Source organism: Oncorhynchus masou, chromosome 31 (genome assembly GCF_036934945.1).
Source record: "Oncorhynchus masou masou isolate Uvic2021 chromosome 31, UVic_Omas_1.1, whole genome shotgun sequence".
NCBI lineage: Eukaryota > Metazoa > Chordata > Actinopteri > Salmoniformes > Salmonidae > Oncorhynchus > Oncorhynchus masou.
The window spans coordinates 98,362,811-98,382,755 of NC_088242.1; the positions used below are offsets into that span (position 1 = coordinate 98,362,811).

Sequence of the window (19,945 nt, forward strand, 5' to 3'; positions counted from 1 at the left end):
AGCCAGGCAGTAGCAGCCAGCCAGTCAGTAGCAGCCAGCCAGGAGGAACCAGCCAGGCATGCAGTAGCAACCAGCCAGCCAGGCAGTAGCAGCCAGCCAGCCAGGAAGGCAGTAGCAGCCAGCCAGCCAGGCAGTAGCAGCCAGCCAGGCAGTAGCAACCAGCCAGCCAGTAACAGCCAGCCAACCAGCCAGTAGCAGCCAGCCAACTAGGCAGCAGCAGCCATCCAGCCAGGCAGGCAGTAGCAGCCAGCAAGCCAGCCAGCCAGGCAGTAGCAGCCAGCCAACCAGCCAGGCAGTAGCAGCCAGCCAGTCAGTAGCAGCCAGCCAGGAGGAACCAGCCAGGCATGCAGTAGCAACCAGCCAGCCAGGCAGTAGCAGCCAGCCAGCCAGGAAGGCAGTAGCAGCCAGCCAGCCAGGCAGTAGCAGCCAGCCAGGCAGTAGCAACCAGCCAGCCAGTAACAGCCAGCCAACCAGCCAGTAGCAGCCAGCCAACTAGGCAGTAGCAGCCATCCAGCCAGGCAGGCAGTAGCAGCCAGCAAGCCAGCCAGCCAGGCAGTAGCAGCCAGCCAACCAGCCAGGCAGTAGCAGCCAGCCAGCCAGTAGCAGCCAGCCAGTCAGTAGCAGCCAGCCAGGAGCAGCCAGCCAGGCTGTAGCAGCCAGCCAGCCAGGCTGTAGCAGCCAGCCAACCATGCAGTAGCAACCAGCCAGCCAGGCAGTAGCAGCCAGCCAGCGAGGAAGAAAGTAGCAGCCAGCCAGACAGGCAGTAGCAGCCAGCCAGGCAGTAGCAACCAGCCAGCCAGTAACAGCCAGCCAACCAGCCAGTAGCAGCCAGCCAACTAGGCAGTAGCAGCCATCCAGCCATGCAGGCAGTAGCAGCCAGCAAGCGAGCCAGCCAGGCAGTAGCAGCCAGCCAACCAGCCAGGCAGTAGCAGCCAGCCAGCAAGTAGCAGCCAGCCAGTCAGTAGCAGCCAGCCAGCCAGCCAGCCAGTAGCAGCCAGCCAGACAGCCAGTAGCAGCCAGCCATCCAGGCAGTAGCAGCCAGCCAGCCAGACAGGCAGTAGCAGCCAGCCAGGCAGTAGCAACCAGCCAGCCAGGCAGGCAGCCAGGCAGTAGCAGCCAGCCAGGCAGCTAGTAGCAACCAGTAAGTCAACCAGGCAGCAGACAGTAGCAGCCAGCCAGGCAGAAGCAACCAGCAAGACAGACAGCCAGCCAGCCAGGCAGTAGCAGCCAGCAGGCAGTAGCAACCAGCAAGACAGCCAGCCAGCCAGGCAGTAGCAGCTTGCCAGCCAGTAGCAGCCAGCCAGTAACAGCCAGCCAGCCAGTAGCAGCCAGCCAGCCAGGCAGTAACAGCCAGCCAGCCGGGCTGTAGCAGCCAGCCAGCCAGGCTGTAGCAGCCAGCCAGGCAGTCACAGCCAGCCAGGCAGCAGCCAGCCAGGCAGTAGCAGCCAGAAGGTAGCAGCCAGCCAGACAGACAGTAGCAGTCAGCCAACTAGGCAGTAGCAGCCATCCAGCCAGGCAGGCAGTAGCAGCCAGCAAGCCAGCCAGCCAGGCAGTAGCAGCCAGCCAACCAGCCAGGCAGTAGCAGCCAGCCAGCCAGTAGCAGCCAGCCAGTCAGTAGCAGCCAGCCAGGAGGAGCCAGCCAGGCATGCAGTAGCAACCAGCCAGCCAGGCAGTAGCAGCCAGCCAGCCAGGAAGGCAGTAGCAGCCAGCCAGCCAGGCAGTAGCAGCCAGCCAGGCAGTAGCAACCAGCCAGCCAGTAACAGCCAGCCAACCAGCCAGTAGCAGCCAGCCAACTAGGCAGCAGCAGCCATCCAGCCAGGCAGGCAGTAGCAGCCAGCAAGCCAGCCAGCCAGGCAGTAGCAGCCAGCCAACCAGCCAGGCAGTAGCAGCCAGCCAGTCAGTAGCAGCCAGCCAGGAGGAACCAGTCAGGCATGCAGTAGCAACCAGCCAGCCAGGCAGTAGCAGCCAGCCAGCCAGGAAGGCAGTAGCAGCCAGCCAGCCAGGCAGTAGCAGCCAGCCAGGCAGTAGCAACCAGCCAGCCAGTAACAGCCAGCCAACCAGCCAGTAGCAGCCAGCCAACTAGGCAGTAGCAGCCATCCAGCCAGGCAGGCAGTAGCAGCCAGCAAGCCAGCCAGCCAGGCAGTAGCAGCCAGCCAACCAGCCAGGCAGTAGCAGCCAGCCAGCCAGTAGCAGCCAGCCAGTCAGTAGCAGCCAGCCAGGAGCAGCCAGCCAGGCTGTAGCAGCCAGCCAGCCAGGCTGTAGCAGCCAGCCAACCATGCAGTAGCAACCAGCCAGCCAGGCAGTAGCAGCCAGCCAGCGAGGAAGAAAGTAGCAGCCAGCCAGACAGGCAGTAGCAGCCAGCCAACCAGCCAGTAGCAGCCAGCCAGCCAGACAGGCAGTAGCAGCCAGCCAGGCAGTAGCAACCAGCCAGCCAGGCAGGCAGCCAGGCAGTAGCAGCCAGCCAGGCAGCTAGTAGCAACCAGTAAGTCAACCAGACAGCAGACAGTAGCAGCCAGCCAGGCAGAAGCAACCAGCAAGACAGACAGCCAGCCAGCCAGGCAGTAGCAGCCAGCAGGCAGTAGCAACCAGCAAGACAGCCAGCCAGCCAGGCAGTAGCAGCTTGCCAGCCAGTAGCAGCCAGCCAGTAACAGCCAGCCAGCCAGTAGCAGCCAGCCAGCCAGGCAGTAACAGCCAGCCAGCCGGGCTGTAGCAGCCAGCCAGCCAGGCTGTAGCAGCCAGCCAGGCAGTCACAGCCAGCCAGGCAGCAGCCAGCCAGGCAGTAGCAGCCAGAAGGTAGCAGCCAGCCAGACAGACAGTAGCAGTCAGCCAACTAGGCAGTAGCAGCCATCCAGCCAGGCAGGCAGTAGCAGCCAGCAAGCCAGCCAGGCAGGCAGTAGCAGCCAGCAAGCCAGCCAGGCAGTAGCAGCCAGCCAGCCAGTAGCAGCCAGCCAGTCAGTAGCAGCCAGCCAGGAGGAGCCAGCCAGGCATGCAGTAGCAACCAGCCAGCCAGGCAGTAGCAGCCAGCCAGCCAGGAAGGCAGTAGCAGCCAGCCAGCCAGGCAGTAGCAGCCAGCCAGGCAGTAGCAACCAGCCAGCCAGTAACAGCCAGCCAACCAGCCAGCCAACTAGGCAGCAGCAGCCATCCAGCCAGGCAGGCAGTAGCAGCCAGCAAGCCAGCCAGCCAGGCAGTAGCAGCCAGCCAACCAGCCAGGCAGTAGCAGCCAGCCAGTCAGTAGCAGCCAGCCAGGAGGAACCAGCCAGGCATGCAGTAGCAACCAGCCAGCCAGGCAGTAGCAGCCAGCCAGCCAGGAAGGCAGTAGCAGCCAGCCAGCCAGGCAGTAGCAGCCAGCCAGGCAGTAGCAACCAGCCAGCCAGTAACAGCCAGCCAACCAGCCAGTAGCAGCCAGCCAACTAGGCAGTAGCAGCCATCCAGCCAGGCAGGCAGTAGCAGCCAGCAAGCCAGCCAGCCAGGCAGTAGCAGCCAGCCAACCAGCCAGGCAGTAGCAGCCAGCCAGCCAGTAGCAGCCAGCCAGTCAGTAGCAGCCAGCCAGGAGCAGCCAGCCAGGCTGTAGCAGCCAGCCAGCCAGGCTGTAGCAGCCAGCCAACAATGCAGTAGCAACCAGCCAGCCAGGCAGTAGCAGCCAGCCAGCGAGGAAGAAAGTAGCAGCCAGCCAGACAGGCAGTAGCAGCCAGCCAACCAGCCAGTAGCAGCCAGCCAGCCAGACAGGCAGTAGCAGCCAGCCAGGCAGTAGCAACCAGCCAGCCAGGCAGGCAGCCAGGCAGTAGCAGCCAGCCAGGCAGCTAGTAGCAACCAGTAAGTCAACCAGGCAGCAGACAGTAGCAGCCAGCCAGGCAGAAGCAACCAGCAAGACAGACAGCCAGCCAGCCAGGCAGTAGCAGCCAGCAGCCAGCAGGCAGTAGCAACCAGCAAGACAGCCAGCCAGCCAGGCAGTAGCAGCTTGCCAGCCAGTAGCAGCCAGCCAGTAACAGCCAGCCAGCCAGTAGCAGCCAGCCAGCCAGGCAGTAACAGCCAGCCAGCCGGGCTGTAGCAGCCAGCCAGCCAGGCTGTAGCAGCCAGCCAGGCAGTCACAGCCAGCCAGGCAGCAGCCAGCCAGGCAGTAGCAGCCAGAAGGTAGCAGCCAGCCAGACAGACAGTAGCAGTCAGCCAACTAGGCAGTAGCAGCCATCCAGCCAGGCAGGCAGTAGCAGCCAGCAAGCCAGCCAGGCAGTAGCAGCCAGCCAACCAGCCAGGCAGTAGCAGCCAGCCAGCCAGTAGCAGCCAGCCAGTCAGTAGCAGCCAGCCAGGAGGAGCCAGCCAGGCATGCAGTAGCAACCAGCCAGCCAGGCAGTAGCAGCCAGCCAGCCAGGAAGGCAGTAGCAGCCAGCCAGCCAGGCAGTAGCAGCCAGCCAGGCAGTAGCAACCAGCCAGCCAGTAACAGCCAGCCAACCAGCCAGTAGCAGCCAGCCAACTAGGCAGCAGCAGCCATCCAGCCAGGCAGGCAGTAGCAGCCAGCAAGCCAGCCAGCCAGGCAGTAGCAGCCAGCCAACCAGCCAGGCAGTAGCAGCCAGCAAGACAGCCAGGCAGCCAGGCAGTAGCAGCTGGCCAGCCAGGCAGTAGCAGCCAGCCAGGCAGTAGCAGCTTGTCAGCCAGTAGCAACCAGCCAGTAGCAGCCAGCCAGCCAGGCAGTAGCAGCCAGCCAGGCAGTAGCAGCTTGCCAGCCAGTAGCAGCCAGCCAGTAGCAGCCAGCCAGGCAGTAGCAGCCAGCCAGCCAGGAAGGCAGTAGCAGCCAGCCAGCCAGGCAGTAGCAGCCAGCCAGGCAGTAGCAACCAGCCAGCCAGTAACAGCCAGCCAACCAGCCAGTAGCAGCCAGCCAACTAGGCAGCAGCAGCCATCCAGCCAGGCAGGCAGTAGCAGCCAGCAAGCCAGCCAGCCAGGCAGTAGCAGCCAGCCAACCAGCCAGGCAGTAGCAGCCAGCCAGACAGCCAGGCAGCCAGGCAGTAGCAGCTGGCCAGCCAGGCAGTAGCAGCCAGCCAGGCAGTAGCAGCTTGTCAGCCAGTAGCAACCAGCCAGTAGCAGCCAGCCAGCCAGGCAGTAGCAGCCAGCCAGGCAGTAGCAGCTTGCCAGCCAGTAGCAGCCAGCCAGTAGCAGCCAGCCAGGCAGTAGCAGCCAGCCAGCCGGGCTGTGGCAGCCAGCCAGCCAGGCTGTAGCAACCAGCCAGCCAGTAACAGCCAGCCAACCAGCCAGTAGCAGCCAGCCAACTAGGCAGTAGCAACCATCCAGCCATGCAGGCAGTAGCAGCCAGCAAGCGAGCCAGCCAGGCAGTAGCAGCCAGCCAACCAGCCAGGCAGTAGCAGCCAGCCAGCCAGTAGCAGCCAGCCAGTCAGTAGCAGCCAGCCAGGCATGCAGTAGCAACCAGCCAGCCAGGCAGTAGCAGCCAGCCAGCCAGGAAGGCAGTAGCAGCCAGCCAGCCAGGCAGTAGCAGCCAGCCAGGCAGTAGCAACCAGCCAGCCAGTAACAGCCAGCCACCCAGCCAGTAGCAGCCAGCCAACTAGGCAGTAGCAGCCATCCAGCCATGCAGGCAGTAGCAGCCAGCCAGCCAGTAGCCAGCCAGGCAGTAGCAGCCAGCCAACCAGCCAGGCGGTAGCAGCCAGCCAGCAGTAGCAGCCAGCCAGTCAGTAGCAGCCTGCCAGCCAGCCAGCCAGCCAGTAGCAGCCAGCCATCCAGGCAGTAGCAGCCAGCCAGGCAGTAGCAACCAGCCAGCCAGTAACAGCCAGCCAACCAGCCAGTAGCAGCCAGCCAACTAGGCAGCAGCAGCCATCCAGCCAGGCAGGCAGTAGCAGCCAGCAAGCCAGCCAGCCAGGCAGTAGCAGCCAGCCAACCAGCCAGGCAGTAGCAGCCAGCCAGTCAGTAGCAGCCAGCCAGGAGGAACCAGCCAGGCATGCAGTAGCAACCAGCCAGCCAGGCAGTAGCAGCCAGCCAGCCAGGAAGGCAGTAGCAGCCAGCCAGCCAGGCAGTAGCAGCCAGCCAGGCAGTAGCAACCAGCCAGCCAGTAACAGCCAGCCAACCAGCCAGTAGCAGCCAGCCAACTAGGCAGTAGCAGCCATCCAGCCAGGCAGGCAGTAGCAGCCAGCAAGCCAGCCAGCCAGGCAGTAGCAGCCAGCCAACCAGCCAGGCAGTAGCAGCCAGCCAGCCAGTAGCAGCCAGCCAGTCAGTAGCAGCCAACCAGGAGCAGCCAGCCAGGCTGTAGCAGCCAGCCAGCCAGGCTGTAGCAGCCAGCCAACAATGCAGTAGCAACCAGCCAGCCAGGCAGTAGCAGCCAGCCAGCGAGGAAGAAAGTAGCAGCCAGCCAGACAGGCAGTAGCAGCCAGCCAACCAGCCAGTAGCAGCCAGCCAGCCAGACAGGCAGTAGCAGCCAGCCAGGCAGTAGCAACCAGCCAGCCAGGCAGGCAGCCAGGCAGTAGCAGCCAGCCAGGCAGCTAGTAGCAACCAGTAAGTCAACCAGGCAGCAGACAGTAGCAGCCAGCCAGGCAGAAGCAACCAGCAAGACAGACAGCCAGCCAGCCAGGCAGTAGCAGCCAGCAGGCAGTAGCAACCAGCAAGACAGCCAGCCAGCCAGGCAGTAGCAGCTTGCCAGCCAGTAGCAGCCAGCCAGTAACAGCCAGCCAGCCAGTAGCAGCCAGCCAGCCAGGCAGTAACAGCCAGCCAGCCGGGCTGTAGCAGCCAGCCAGCCAGGCTGTAGCAGCCAGCCAGGCAGTCACAGCCAGCCAGGCAGCAGCCAGCCAGGCAGTAGCAGCCAGAAGGTAGCAGCCAGCCAGACAGACAGTAGCAGTCAGCCAACTAGGCAGTAGCAGCCATCCAGCCAGGCAGGCAGTAGCAGCCAGCAAGCCAGCCAGCCAGGCAGTAGCAGCCAGCCAACCAGCCAGGCAGTAGCAGCCAGCCAGCCAGTAGCAGCCAGCCAGTCAGTAGCAGCCAGCCAGGAGGAGCCAGCCAGGCATGCAGTAGCAACCAGCCAGCCAGGCAGTAGCAGCCAGCCAGCCAGGAAGGCAGTAGCAGCCAGCCAGCCAGCCAGTAGCAGCCAGACAGTAGTATCCAGCCAGCCAGTAACAGCCAGCCAGCCAGCAAGTAGCAGCCAGCCAACCAGGCAGTAGCAGCCAGCCAGCCAGGCAGGCAGTAGCAGCCAGCAAGCCAGCCAGCCAGGCAGTAGCAGCCAGCCAACCAGCCAGGCAGTAGCAGCCAGCAAGACAGCCAGGCAGCCAGGCAGTAGCAGCTGGCCAGCCAGGCAGTAGCAGCCAGCCAGGCAGTAGCAGCTTGTCAGCCAGTAGCAACCAGCCAGTAGCAGCCAGCCAGCCAGGCAGTAGCAGCCAGCCAGGCAGTAGCAGCTTGCCAGCCAGTAGCAGCCAGCCAGTAGCAGCCAGCCAGGCAGTAGCAGCCAGCCAGCCGGGCTGTGGCAGCCAGCCAGCCAGGCTGTAGCAACCAGCCAGCCAGTAACAGCCAGCCAACCAGCCAGTAGCAGCCAGCCAACTAGGCAGTAGCAACCATCCAGCCATGCAGGCAGTAGCAGCCAGCAAGCGAGCCAGCCAGGCAGTAGCAGCCAGCCAACCAGCCAGGCAGTAACAGCCAGCCAGCCAGTAGCAGCCAGCCAGTCAGTAGCAGCCAGCCAGGCATGCAGTAGCAACCAGCCAGCCAGGCAGTAGCAGCCAGCCAGCCAGCCAGGCAGTAGCAGCCAGCCAGGCAGTAGCAACCAGCCAGCCAGTAACAGCCAGCCAACCAGCCAGTAGCAGCCAGCCAACTAGGCAGTAGCAGCCATCCAGCCATGCAGGCAGTAGCAGCCAGCAAGCGAGCCAGCCAGGCAGTAGCAGCCAGCCAACCAGCCAGGCGGTAGCAGCCAGCCAGCAAGTAGCAGCCAGCCAGTCAGTAGCAGCCTGCCAGCCAGCCAGCCAGCCAGTAGCAGCCAGCCATCCAGGCAGTAGCAGCCAGCCAGCCAGACTGTAGCAGCCAGCCAGCCATGCAGTAGCAGTCAGCCAGGCAGTAGCAGCCAGCCAGCCAGGCTGTAGCAACCAGCCAGCCAGGCAGTAGCAGCCAGCCAGCCAGCCAGGAAGGCAGTAGCAGCCAGCCAGCCAGACAGGCAGTAGCAGCCAGCCAGGCAGTAGCAACCAGCCAGCCAGGCAGGCAGCCAGGCAGTAGCAGCCAGCCAGGCAGCTAGTAGCAACCAGCAAGTCAACCAGGCAGCAGCCAGTAGCAGCCAGCCAGTAACAGCCAGCCAGCCAGTAGCAGCCAGCCAGCCAGGCAGTAACAGCCAGCCAGCCGGGCTGTAGCAGCCAGCCAGCCAGGCTGTAGCAGCCAGCCAGGCAGTCACAGCCAGCCAGGCAGCAGCCAGCCAGGCAGTAGCAGCCAGAAGGTAGCAGCCAGCCAGACAGACAGTAGCAGTCAGCCAACTAGGCAGTAGCAGCCATCCAGCCAGGCAGGCAGTAGCAGCCAGCAAGCCAGCCAGCCAGGCAGTAGCAGCCAGCCAACCAGCCAGGCAGTAGCAGCCAGCCAGCCAGTAGCAGCCAGCCAGTCAGTAGCAGCCAGCCAGGAGGAGCCAGCCAGGCATGCAGTAGCAACCAGCCAGCCAGGCAGTAGCAGCCAGCCAGCCAGGAAGGCAGTAGCAGCCAGCCAGCCAGGCAGTAGCAGCCAGCCAGGCAGTAGCAACCAGCCAGCCAGTAACAGCCAGCCAACCAGCCAGTAGCAGCCAGCCAACTAGGCAGCAGCAGCCATCCAGCCAGGCAGGCAGTAGCAGCCAGCAAGCCAGCCAGCCAGGCAGTAGCAGCCAGCCAACCAGCCAGGCAGTAGCAGCCAGCAAGACAGCCAGGCAGCCAGGCAGTAGCAGCTGGCCAGCCAGGCAGTAGCAGCCAGCCAGGCAGTAGCAGCTTGTCAGCCAGTAGCAACCAGCCAGTAGCAGCCAGCCAGCCAGGCAGTAGCAGCCAGCCAGGCAGTAGCAGCTTGCCAGCCAGTAGCAGCCAGCCAGTAGCAGCCAGCCAGGCAGTAGCAGCCAGCCAGCCGGGCTGTGGCAGCCAGCCAGCCAGGCTGTAGCAACCAGCCAGCCAGTAACAGCCAGCCAACCAGCCAGTAGCAGCCAGCCAACTAGGCAGTAGCAACCATCCAGCCATGCAGGCAGTAGCAGCCAGCAAGCGAGCCAGCCAGCAAGTAGCAGCCAGCCAACCAGGCAGTAGCAGCCAGCCAGCCAGTAGCAGCCATCCAGGCAGTAGCAGCTAGCCAGGCAGGCAGTATCAGCCAACCAGGCAGGCAGTAGCAGCCAGCCAGCCAGGCAGGCAGTAGCAGCCAGCCAGGCAGTAGCAGCCAGCGAGTCAGTAACAGCCAGCCAACCAGCCAGTAGCAGCCAGCCAACTAGGCAGTAGCAGCCATCCAGCCATGCAGGCAGTAGCAGCCAGCAAGCGAGCCAGCCAGGCAGTAGCAGCCAGCCAACCAGCCAGGCGGTAGCAGCCAGCCAGCAAGTAGCAGCCAGCCAGTCAGTAGCAGCCTGCCAGCCAGCCAGCCAGCCAGTAGCAGCCAGCCATCCAGGCAGTAGCAGCCAGCCAGGCAGTAGCAACCAGCCAGCCAGTAACAGCCAGCCAACCAGCCAGTAGCAGCCAGCCAACTAGGCAGCAGCAGCCATCCAGCCAGGCAGGCAGTAGCAGCCAGCAAGCCAGCCAGCCAGGCAGTAGCAGCCAGCCAACCAGCCAGGCAGTAGCAGCCAGCCAGTCAGTAGCAGCCAGCCAGGAGGAACCAGCCAGGCATGCAGTAGCAACCAGCCAGCCAGGCAGTAGCAGCCAGCCAGCCAGGAAGGCAGTAGCAGCCAGCCAGCCAGGCAGTAGCAGCCAGCCAGGCAGTAGCAACCAGCCAGCCAGTAACAGCCAGCCAACCAGCCAGTAGCAGCCAGCCAACTAGGCAGTAGCAGCCATCCAGCCAGGCAGGCAGTAGCAGCCAGCAAGCCAGCCAGCCAGGCAGTAGCAGCCAGCCAACCAGCCAGGCAGTAGCAGCCAGCCAGCCAGTAGCAGCCAGCCAGTCAGTAGCAGCCAACCAGGAGCAGCCAGCCAGGCTGTAGCAGCCAGCCAGCCAGGCTGTAGCAGCCAGCCAACAATGCAGTAGCAACCAGCCAGCCAGGCAGTAGCAGCCAGCCAGCGAGGAAGAAAGTAGCAGCCAGCCAGACAGGCAGTAGCAGCCAGCCAACCAGCCAGTAGCAGCCAGCCAGCCAGACAGGCAGTAGCAGCCAGCCAGGCAGTAGCAACCAGCCAGCCAGGCAGGCAGCCAGGCAGTAGCAGCCAGCCAGGCAGCTAGTAGCAACCAGTAAGTCAACCAGGCAGCAGACAGTAGCAGCCAGCCAGGCAGAAGCAACCAGCAAGACAGACAGCCAGCCAGCCAGGCAGTAGCAGCCAGCAGGCAGTAGCAACCAGCAAGACAGCCAGCCAGCCAGGCAGTAGCAGCTTGCCAGCCAGTAGCAGCCAGCCAGTAACAGCCAGCCAGCCAGTAGCAGCCAGCCAGCCAGGCAGTAACAGCCAGCCAGCCGGGCTGTAGCAGCCAGCCAGCCAGGCTGTAGCAGCCAGCCAGGCAGTCACAGCCAGCCAGGCAGCAGCCAGCCAGGCAGTAGCAGCCAGAAGGTAGCAGCCAGCCAGACAGACAGTAGCAGTCAGCCAACTAGGCAGTAGCAGCCATCCAGCCAGGCAGGCAGTAGCAGCCAGCAAGCCAGCCAGCCAGGCAGTAGCAGCCAGCCAACCAGCCAGGCAGTAGCAGCCAGCCAGCCAGTAGCAGCCAGCCAGTCAGTAGCAGCCAGCCAGGAGGAGCCAGCCAGGCATGCAGTAGCAACCAGCCAGCCAGGCAGTAGCAGCCAGCCAGCCAGGAAGGCAGTAGCAGCCAGCCAGCCAGGCAGTAGCAGCCAGCCAGGCAGTAGCAACCAGCCAGCCAGTAACAGCCAGCCAACCAGCCAGTAGCAGCCAGCCAACTAGGCAGCAGCAGCCATCCAGCCAGGCAGGCAGTAGCAGCCAGCAAGCCAGCCAGCCAGGCAGTAGCAGCCAGCCAACCAGCCAGGCAGTAGCAGCCAGCAAGACAGCCAGGCAGCCAGGCAGTAGCAGCTGGCCAGCCAGGCAGTAGCAGCCAGCCAGGCAGTAGCAGCTTGTCAGCCAGTAGCAACCAGCCAGTAGCAGCCAGCCAGCCAGGCAGTAGCAGCCAGCCAGGCAGTAGCAGCTTGCCAGCCAGTAGCAGCCAGCCAGTAGCAGCCAGCCAGGCAGTAGCAGCCAGCCAGCCGGGCTGTGGCAGCCAGCCAGCCAGGCTGTAGCAACCAGCCAGCCAGTAACAGCCAGCCAACCAGCCAGTAGCAGCCAGCCAACTAGGCAGTAGCAACCATCCAGCCATGCAGGCAGTAGCAGCCAGCAAGCGAGCCAGCCAGGCAGTAGCAGCCAGCCAACCAGCCAGGCAGTAACAGCCAGCCAGCCAGTAGCAGCCAGCCAGTCAGTAGCAGCCAGCCAGGCATGCAGTAGCAACCAGCCAGCCAGGCAGTAGCAGCCAGCCAGCCAGCCAGGCAGTAGCAGCCAGCCAGGCAGTAGCAACCAGCCAGCCAGTAACAGCCAGCCAACCAGCCAGTAGCAGCCAGCCAACTAGGCAGTAGCAGCCATCCAGCCATGCAGGCAGTAGCAGCCAGCAAGCGAGCCAGCCAGGCAGTAGCAGCCAGCCAACCAGCCAGGCGGTAGCAGCCAGCCAGCAAGTAGCAGCCAGCCAGTCAGTAGCAGCCTGCCAGCCAGCCAGCCAGCCAGTAGCAGCCAGCCATCCAGGCAGTAGCAGCCAGCCAGCCAGACTGTAGCAGCCAGCCAGCCATGCAGTAGCAGTCAGCCAGGCAGTAGCAGCCAGCCAGCCAGGCTGTAGCAACCAGCCAGCCAGGCAGTAGCAGCCAGCCAGCCAGCCAGGAAGGCAGTAGCAGCCAGCCAGCCAGACAGGCAGTAGCAGCCAGCCAGGCAGTAGCAACCAGCCAGCCAGGCAGGCAGCCAGGCAGTAGCAGCCAGCCAGGCAGCTAGTAGCAACCAGCAAGTCAACCAGGCAGCAGACAGTAGCCGCCAGCCAGGCAGAAGCAACCAGCAAGACAGACAGCCAGCCAGCCAGCCAGGCAGTAGCAGCCAGCAGGCAGTAGCAACCAGCAAGACAGCCAGGCAGCCAGGCAGTAGCAGCCAGCCAGCCAGGCAGTAGCAGCCAGCCAGCCAGGCAGTAGCAGCCAGCCAGGCAGTAGCAGCTTGCCAGCCAGTAGCAACCAGCCAGTAGCAGCCAGCCAGCCAGGCAGTAGCAGCTTGCCAGCCAGTAGCAGCCAGCCAGTAGCAGCCAGTAGCAGCCAGCCAGGCAGTAGCAGCCAGCCAGCCGGGCTGTGGCAGCCAGCCAGCCAGGCTGTAGCAGCCAGCCAGGCAGTAGCAGCCAGCCAGCCAGGCAGTAGCAGCCAGCCAGGCAGTAGCAGCTTGCCAGCCAGTAGCAACCAGCCAGTAGCAGCCAGCCAGCCAGGCAGTAGCAGCCAGCCAGGCAGTAGCAGCTTGCCAGCCAGTAGCAGCCAGCCAGTAGCAGCCAGCCAGGCAGTAGCAGCCAGCCAGCCGGGCTGTGGCAGCCAGCCAAGCTGTAGCAGCCAGCCAGGCAGTAGCAGCCAGCCAGCCGGGCTGTGGCAGCCAGCCAGCCAGGCTGTAGCAGCCAGCCAGGCAGTAGCAGCCAGCCAGGCAGCAGCCAGCCAGGCAGTAGCAGCCAGAAGGTAGCCTCCAGCCAGCCAGGCAGTAGGAACCAGCCAGACAGACAGTAGCAGTCAGCCACCCAGGCAGTAGCAGCCAGCCAGTCAGTAGCAGCCAGCCAGCCAGCCAGGAAGGCAGTAGCAGCCAGCCAGCCAGACAGGCAGTAGCAGCCAGCCAGGCAGTAGCAACCAGCCAGCCAGGCAGGCAGCCAGGCAGTAGCAGCCAGCCAGGCAGCTAGTAGCAACCAGTAAGTCAACCAGGCAGCAGACAGTAGCAGCCAGCCAGGCAGAAGCAACCAGCAAGACAGACAGCCAGCCAGCCAGCCAGGCAGTAGCAGCCAGCAGGCAGTAGCAACCAGCAAGACAGCCAGGCAGCCAGGCAGTAGCAGCCAGCCAGGCAGTAGCAGCCAGCCAGGCAGTAGCAGCTTGCCAGCCAGTAGCAACCAGCCAGTAGCAGCCAGCCAGCCAGGCAGTAGCAGCCAGCCAGGCAGTAGCAGCTTGCCAGCCAGTAGCAGCCAGCCAGTAGCAGCCAGCCAGGCAGTAGCAGCCAGCCAGCCGGGCTGTGGCAGCCAGCCAGCCAGGCTGTAGCAGCCAGCCAGGCAGTAGCAGCCAGCCAGGCAGCAGCCAGCCAGGCAGTAGCTGCCAGAAGGTAGCCTCCAGCCAGCCAGGCAGTAGGAACCAGCCAGACAGACAGTAGCAGTCAGCCACCCAGGCAGTAGCAGCCAGCCAGGCAGTAGCAGTCAGCCAGCCAGACAGTAGCAGCCAGCCAGCCAGCCAGCCAGGCAGTAGCAGCCAGCCAGCCAGGCAGTAGCAGCCAGCCAGCCAACCAGGCAGGCAGTAACAGCCAGTCAGCCAGGCAGTAGTAACCAGTGTACTGTACTGTCATCAGTCATCCTATTGAGCTAGCCTAACTAGAGATATCTGGAGAGCTGACAGACTAAATCATTATACTATTTCTTCAACGCAGATAAGGTAAACTTCCAGAAACCGTTTCTGTTCCCTCCTTGTTGTGTATATTCCTCTCTTATGTAACGTAGAAGACGTGAAAGTGTATCTGTCCAGAGATGTGTATGTAATGAGGAGATGCTCATGTGTCCGCCCTAACAATGGGAGTCCCAAAGGAAGGGAAGGCAGGCGACAAGCTGAGTACCAAGCCAAGCACATAGAAACATATTGGGTTTCATTTGGACAGATTTTGGCGAGAGGGAAACCTCTTCCTCTCTGAGCGCAATGGATTATAGTCATTGTAGTTAATTAAGACGTTTCAGCGCTGAACTAGGCTAAATATTTGTTTAAAACTTCTAGAGGATCAGTGGGACTGATTTCGCCCTATAATAACAGTGACAGCCATTGAAATCAGTGGCAGGATGAATTATTATTATTTTTTTGATGGTTTGTCCTCGGGGTTTCGGCTGCCATTTCAGGTCTGTTATACTCACAGTCATTATTGTAACAGTTTTAGAAACTTTAGAGTGTTTTCTATTCAAATCTACCAATCCATATGCATATCCAAGCAGTTGGGCCTGAGTAGCAGGCAGTTTACTTTGGGCACGCTTTTCATCCGGAGGTGAAAATACCGCCTTCCTGTCACAAAGAAGTTCATGAAAACTACAACTCCCTTCAGCCCAGCACGCCACATCGATCTTAACTTAATTTCTTCAGATTTGTCCTGGGAATTATTTGATTTATCTCTAGAGAAACAACGCATTGGGCTTACAAAAAACAAAAACTGAACTAAATGGAATTCAAGTAATTGAACCGACGTCGGTCAATCATTTTTTATCAACCAAACCTACGAAATGTTGGTTACTCGTTCAGCACTAATAAGGGCTTATTTGGGACGCATCCTGCAGGTACACACTCTGACACATTCTGAATAACCCCCACTCACATCTGAAAGTTCACTACAATAACACCGTTTGAACACCAGTAATGATTGCCATTTGTTTTTGGGGAAATTAACAAACTAAATATTAATCGATGGATGTCTTACAGCCCCTCATTAGTTAAATATGAAAAGGAAGCCTTAGACCCAATATTAGGAGTGTGAATTGCTCCCAAATAAGAGCTATAAAACAACAAGCAGAAAGTGATGTCGTGTCGTAGTTTATCTCAGATAAGATATCGGATAATGAAGGGATTTGTCCAGACGGAATGTTTAACATTCTCTCTATCAACACAGAGTTCTATTCTAATAAAACAGTCAAATGGAATGATGTTGCTAAGAGGATATAGAATGTTGCTGAGAGGAAACAGAACAGGAACACTCTGGGATTGGGATTAGGAGGAGGGAAAGAGTGGTACAGGTTCAGTGTACAACCGTACAGGCGCTCATTTATTGGTTCTTTCACTCATCCCCTTCTGCTTCGATGTTACATGTCTGTAATATCTATTTATCCTTTCCAGCTCACATGCGTACATGAGGATCCCCTGCCTCCCCTCTCCCATGTTCCCTCATAAAACACATTGCAGAGCCAAGATTCACATCGGAGTTAGAGAAAGAGGTGTTGAGTACCAAGGCAGATGGATCCAATATCTCCTATTGGGTTTTAATGTGACAATGAGACCCATAAAGCTGCCCAGAGCTGTGAATCACTAGTGGTGTGACTCCCTAAGGTGGAGGGGGGAGAAAGAAGGAGGGAGGGGGTGGGAGGAGGAGGTGGAGGGAGGAGAATGAAGTGATGACTGAGGGACGATGAGGAGGACGGAGGAACGGCAGGAGGGAGTGAGGTAGGGAGTGAGGAGAGAGGGAGGAGTATGAAGGGATGACTAAGGGACGATGAGGAGGACACAGGAAAGGCAGGAGGAAGGGAGGGCTGAGAAGAAGAAGATGGGGAGGAAGGGAGGGAGGGTCAAGAGGAGGTCTGAGCCTGACCTGTGCCTGCTGTTCCAGGATTTGGTTGTTCTCCCTCTGCAGCAGTGCCAGTTCAGCCTCCAGTCTCTGGTTGGTTTCCTGCAGGAGGCTATAGGAGCTCTCCAGGGACCGTCTGTCAGCGGTCAGGTCCTGGAGCTCCTGCTGCAGCCTCCCCATCTCCTCCCTGGCCGAAGCCCTCTCCACCTCCGCCTCCCGACGACGCTCACCTAGCTCCGCCTTCTCACCCTCGATCTGGAACCACATCATCCAATCATCTTGGATCCATCTCATTTAATGTTTCTGTGATTCCTCACCTCGCCTCCTCCTCAAATCACCTCGCCTCCTCCTCACCTCACCTCATCTCCTCCTCACCTCACGTCCTCCTAACCTCACCTCATCCTCACCTCCTCACCTCACCTCCTGATCACCTCATCCTCACCTCCTCCTCACCTTACCTCCTCCTCACCTCACCCCCTGATCACCTCACCACCTCCTCACCTCACCACCCCTCCTCAACTCACCTCACCTCATCCTCACCTCATCTTCTCCTCACGTCCTCCTCACGTCCTCCTCACGTCCTCCTCACGTCCTCCTCACCTCGTCCTCCTCACCACCTCCTCACCTCACCTCATCCTCACCTGACCTCATCCTCACCTCCTCCTCACCTCGCCTCCTCCTCCTCACCTCACCTCCTCACCCCTCCTCACCTCACCTCATCCTCACCTCCACCTCACCTCACCACCTACTCCTCAACCCACCACCTCCTCACCTCACCACCTCCTCCTCACGTCCTCCTCACCTCCTCCTCCTCACCTCACCTCCTCCTCACCACCTCCTCACCTCACCTCATCCTCACCTCACCTCATCCTCACCCTCCTCCTCACCTCGCCTCCTCCTCCTCACCTCACCTCCTCACCCCTCCTCATCCTCACCTCCACCTCACCACCTACTCCTCAACCCACCACCTCCTCACCTCACCACCTCCTCCTCACGTCCTCCTCACCACCTCCTCACCTCACCTCATCCTCACCTCACCTCCTCCTCCTCACCTCCTCACCACCTCCTCACGTCCTCCTCACCTCATCCTCACCTCACCTCATCCTCACCTCCTCCTCACCTCAACACCACCTCCTCATACCACCACCTCCTCACCTCATCCTCACCTCATCCTCACCTCATCCTCATCCTCACCTCATCCTCACCTCACCACCTACTCCTCAACCCACCACCTCCTCACCTCACCACCTCCTCCTCACCTCACCACCACCTCCTCACCTCACCACCACCGCCTCAACTCACCACCTCCTCCTCAACTCACCACCTCCTCCTCAACTCACCACCTCCTCCTCCTCACCACCTCCCCACTTCCTTCTCACCTCACCTCCTCCTCACCTCACCACCTCCTCCTCACCTCCTCACCTCACCTCCTCACCTCCTCATCTCACCTCACCACCTCCTCCTCACCTCACCTCCTCCTCACCTCACCTCCTCACCTCCTCATCTCACCTCACCACCTCCTCCTCACCACCTCCTCCTCACCTCACCACCTCCTCCTCACCTCACCTCCTCACCTCCTCATCTCACCTCACCACCTCCTCCTCACCTCCTCACCTCCTCATCTCACCTCACCACCTCCTCCTCACCTCACCTCCTCCTCACCTCACCTCCTCCTCACATCCTCACCACCTCCTCCTCGTCTCATCTCCTCCACACCTCACCTCACCACCTCCTTACCTCACCATCACCTCACCACCTCTTCATCTCCTCCTCACCTCACCTCACCACCTCCTCATCACCTCACCACCTCTTCATCTCCACCTCCTCCTCACCTCATCTCCTCCTCACCTCACCTCACCTCACCATCACCTCACCACCTCTTCATCTCCTCCTCACCTCACTTCCTCACCTCCTCATCTCACCTCACCACCTCCTCCTCACCTCACCATCTCACCTCACAACCTCCTCACCTCACCTCCTCCTCACCTCACCTCTGAGTCAGACTTACAATAGTAGTACAGTAGTAGTATAGTTGTAGTAGTAGTAGTAGTAGCATAGTAGTAGTAGTATTATAGTTATAGTAGTAGTAGTAGTAGTATAGCTGTAGTAGTAGTAGTAGTAGTAGTAGTAGCATCCATAGTATAGTCAGTCATTGCAGTAGAATAGTAGTGGCAGTATAGTAGTAGTAGCAGCAGTAGTAGCAGTGGTAGTATAGTTGTAGTAGCAGTGGTAGTATAGTTGCAGTAGCATTAGTAGTATAGTTGTAGTAGCGGCTGTAGTATAGTAGTATAGTAGTAGTAGTATTAGTAGTATTAGCATAGTAGTATAGTAGTACAGTAGTAGCAGTACTATTGGTAGTAGTAGCGTATTAGTAGTAGTAGTATATTAGCAGTGGTTATAGTAGTAAAGTCGTAGTCATAGTAATAGTAATAGTATATATGTAGTAGCAGTAGTAGTAGGAGTAGTATTAGTAGTAGTAGTAGTAGTAGTAGTAGTAGTAGTAGTAGCAGCCATGGTAGTATAGTCGCTGTAGTATAGTAGTAGTATGTCAGTATAGTAGCGGTATAGTAGCATAGTATTGATATAGCAGCAATGGCATAGTAGTAGTATTAAACTAGTATTATTGCAGTATAGTGGTAGTGGCAGTATAGTAGTAGTATAGTAGTAGTAGTAGTAGTAGAAGTTTTAGTAGTAGTAGCAGCAGTAGTAGTAGAAGTAGATTAGTAATAGTGTAGTAATATAGTAGTAGTACTATGGTAGTATTAGTAGTAGTGTAGTAATATAGTAGTAGTAGCATGGTAGTATTAGTAGTAGTGTAGTAATATAGTAGTAGTAGTAGTAGTAGTATGGTAGTATTAGTAGTAGTGTAGTAATATAGTAGTAGTAGTATGGTAGTATTAGTAGTAGTGTAGTGATATAGTACTATTAGTATGGTAGTATTAGTAGTAGTGTAGTAATATAGTAGTAGTAGTATGGTAGTATTAGTAGACGTGTAGTAATATAGTAGTAGTAGTATGGTAGTATTAGTAGTGGTGTAGTAATATAGTAGTAGTAGTATGGTAGTATTAGTAGTAGTGTAGTAATATAGTAGTATTAGTAGTAGTGTAGTAATATAGTAGTAGTAGTATGGTAGTATTAGTAGTAGTGTAGTAATATAGTAATAGTAGAAGTAGATTAGTAGTAGTGTAGTAATATAGTAGTAGTAGTATGGTAGTATTAGTAGTAGTGTAGTAATATAGTAGTAGTAGTATGGTAGTATTAGTAGTAGTGTAGTAATATAGTAGTAGTAGTATGGTTGTATTAGTAGTAGTGTAGTAATATAGTAGTAGTAGTATGGTAGTATTAGTAGTAGTGTAGTAATATAGCAGTAGTAGTATGGTAGTATTAGTAGTAGAGTAGTAATATAGTAGTACTAGTATGGTAGTATTAGTAGTAGTGTAGTAATATAGTAGTAGTAGTATGGTAGTATTAGTAGTAGTGCAGTAATATAGTAGTAGTAGTAGTATGGTAGTATTAGTAGTAGTGTAGTAATATAGTAGTAGTAGTATGGTAGTATTAGTAGTAGTGTAGTAATATAGTAGTAGTAGTATGGTAGTATTAGTAGTATCGTGCCTTCAGAAAGTGTTCATACCTCTATAGACTTATTTCACATTTTGTTGTGCTACATCCTGAATTCAAAACTGCTTAAAAATATCACCCATCTACACAGAATTCCTCATAACGACAAAGTGAAAACATGTTTATTGAATTTTTAGCAAATTTATTGAAAATGAAATTTGAGAAATATAATGTTGTTTATCCATCCTCAGTTTTCTCCTATGACAGCCATTAAACTCTGTAACTGTTTTAAAGTCACCATTGGCTTCATGGTGAAATATCCCAACGGTTTCCTTCTTCTCCGGCAACTGAGTTGGGAAAGCCACCTGCATCTTTGTAGTGACTGGGTATATTGCTACACCATCCAAAGTGTCATTCATAATTTTACCATGCTCAAATGGATTTTCAATGTCTGCTTTTTAAAAATGTTGATCTACCAACAAGGCATTGGAAAACCTCCCTGGTCTTTGTGGTTGAATCTGTGTTCGAAATTCACTGCTCGACTGAGGGACCTTACAGATAATTATATGCGTGTGGTACAGAGATGATAGTAGTCATTCAAAAATCATGTTAAACACTATTATTGCACACAGAGTGAGTCCATGCAACTTATTATGTGAATTGATAAGTACATTTTTACTCCTGAACTTATTTACATAACAAAGAGGTTGAATACTTATTGACTTAAAACATTTCAGCTTTTCATTTTTTTATTAATTTGTAAACATTTCAAAAAACAGAATTCTACGTTGACATTATGGGGTATT

At 57.8% G+C, this 19,945-nt stretch overlaps 1 protein-coding gene across 1 annotated transcript in view; it reads right to left on the bottom strand.

Moving 5' to 3' along the window:
* The window catches only part of crocc2 (ciliary rootlet coiled-coil, rootletin family member 2), a 105,023-nt gene that overhangs the window by 75,586 nt on the left and 9,492 nt on the right, over positions 1-19,945 (bottom strand). The window contains exon 7 of the mRNA XM_064953054.1: positions 15,606-15,836. Coding sequence (XP_064809126.1) covers positions 15,606-15,836 — 231 coding nt within the window. The remainder of the gene's footprint in view (positions 1-15,605; positions 15,837-19,945) is intronic.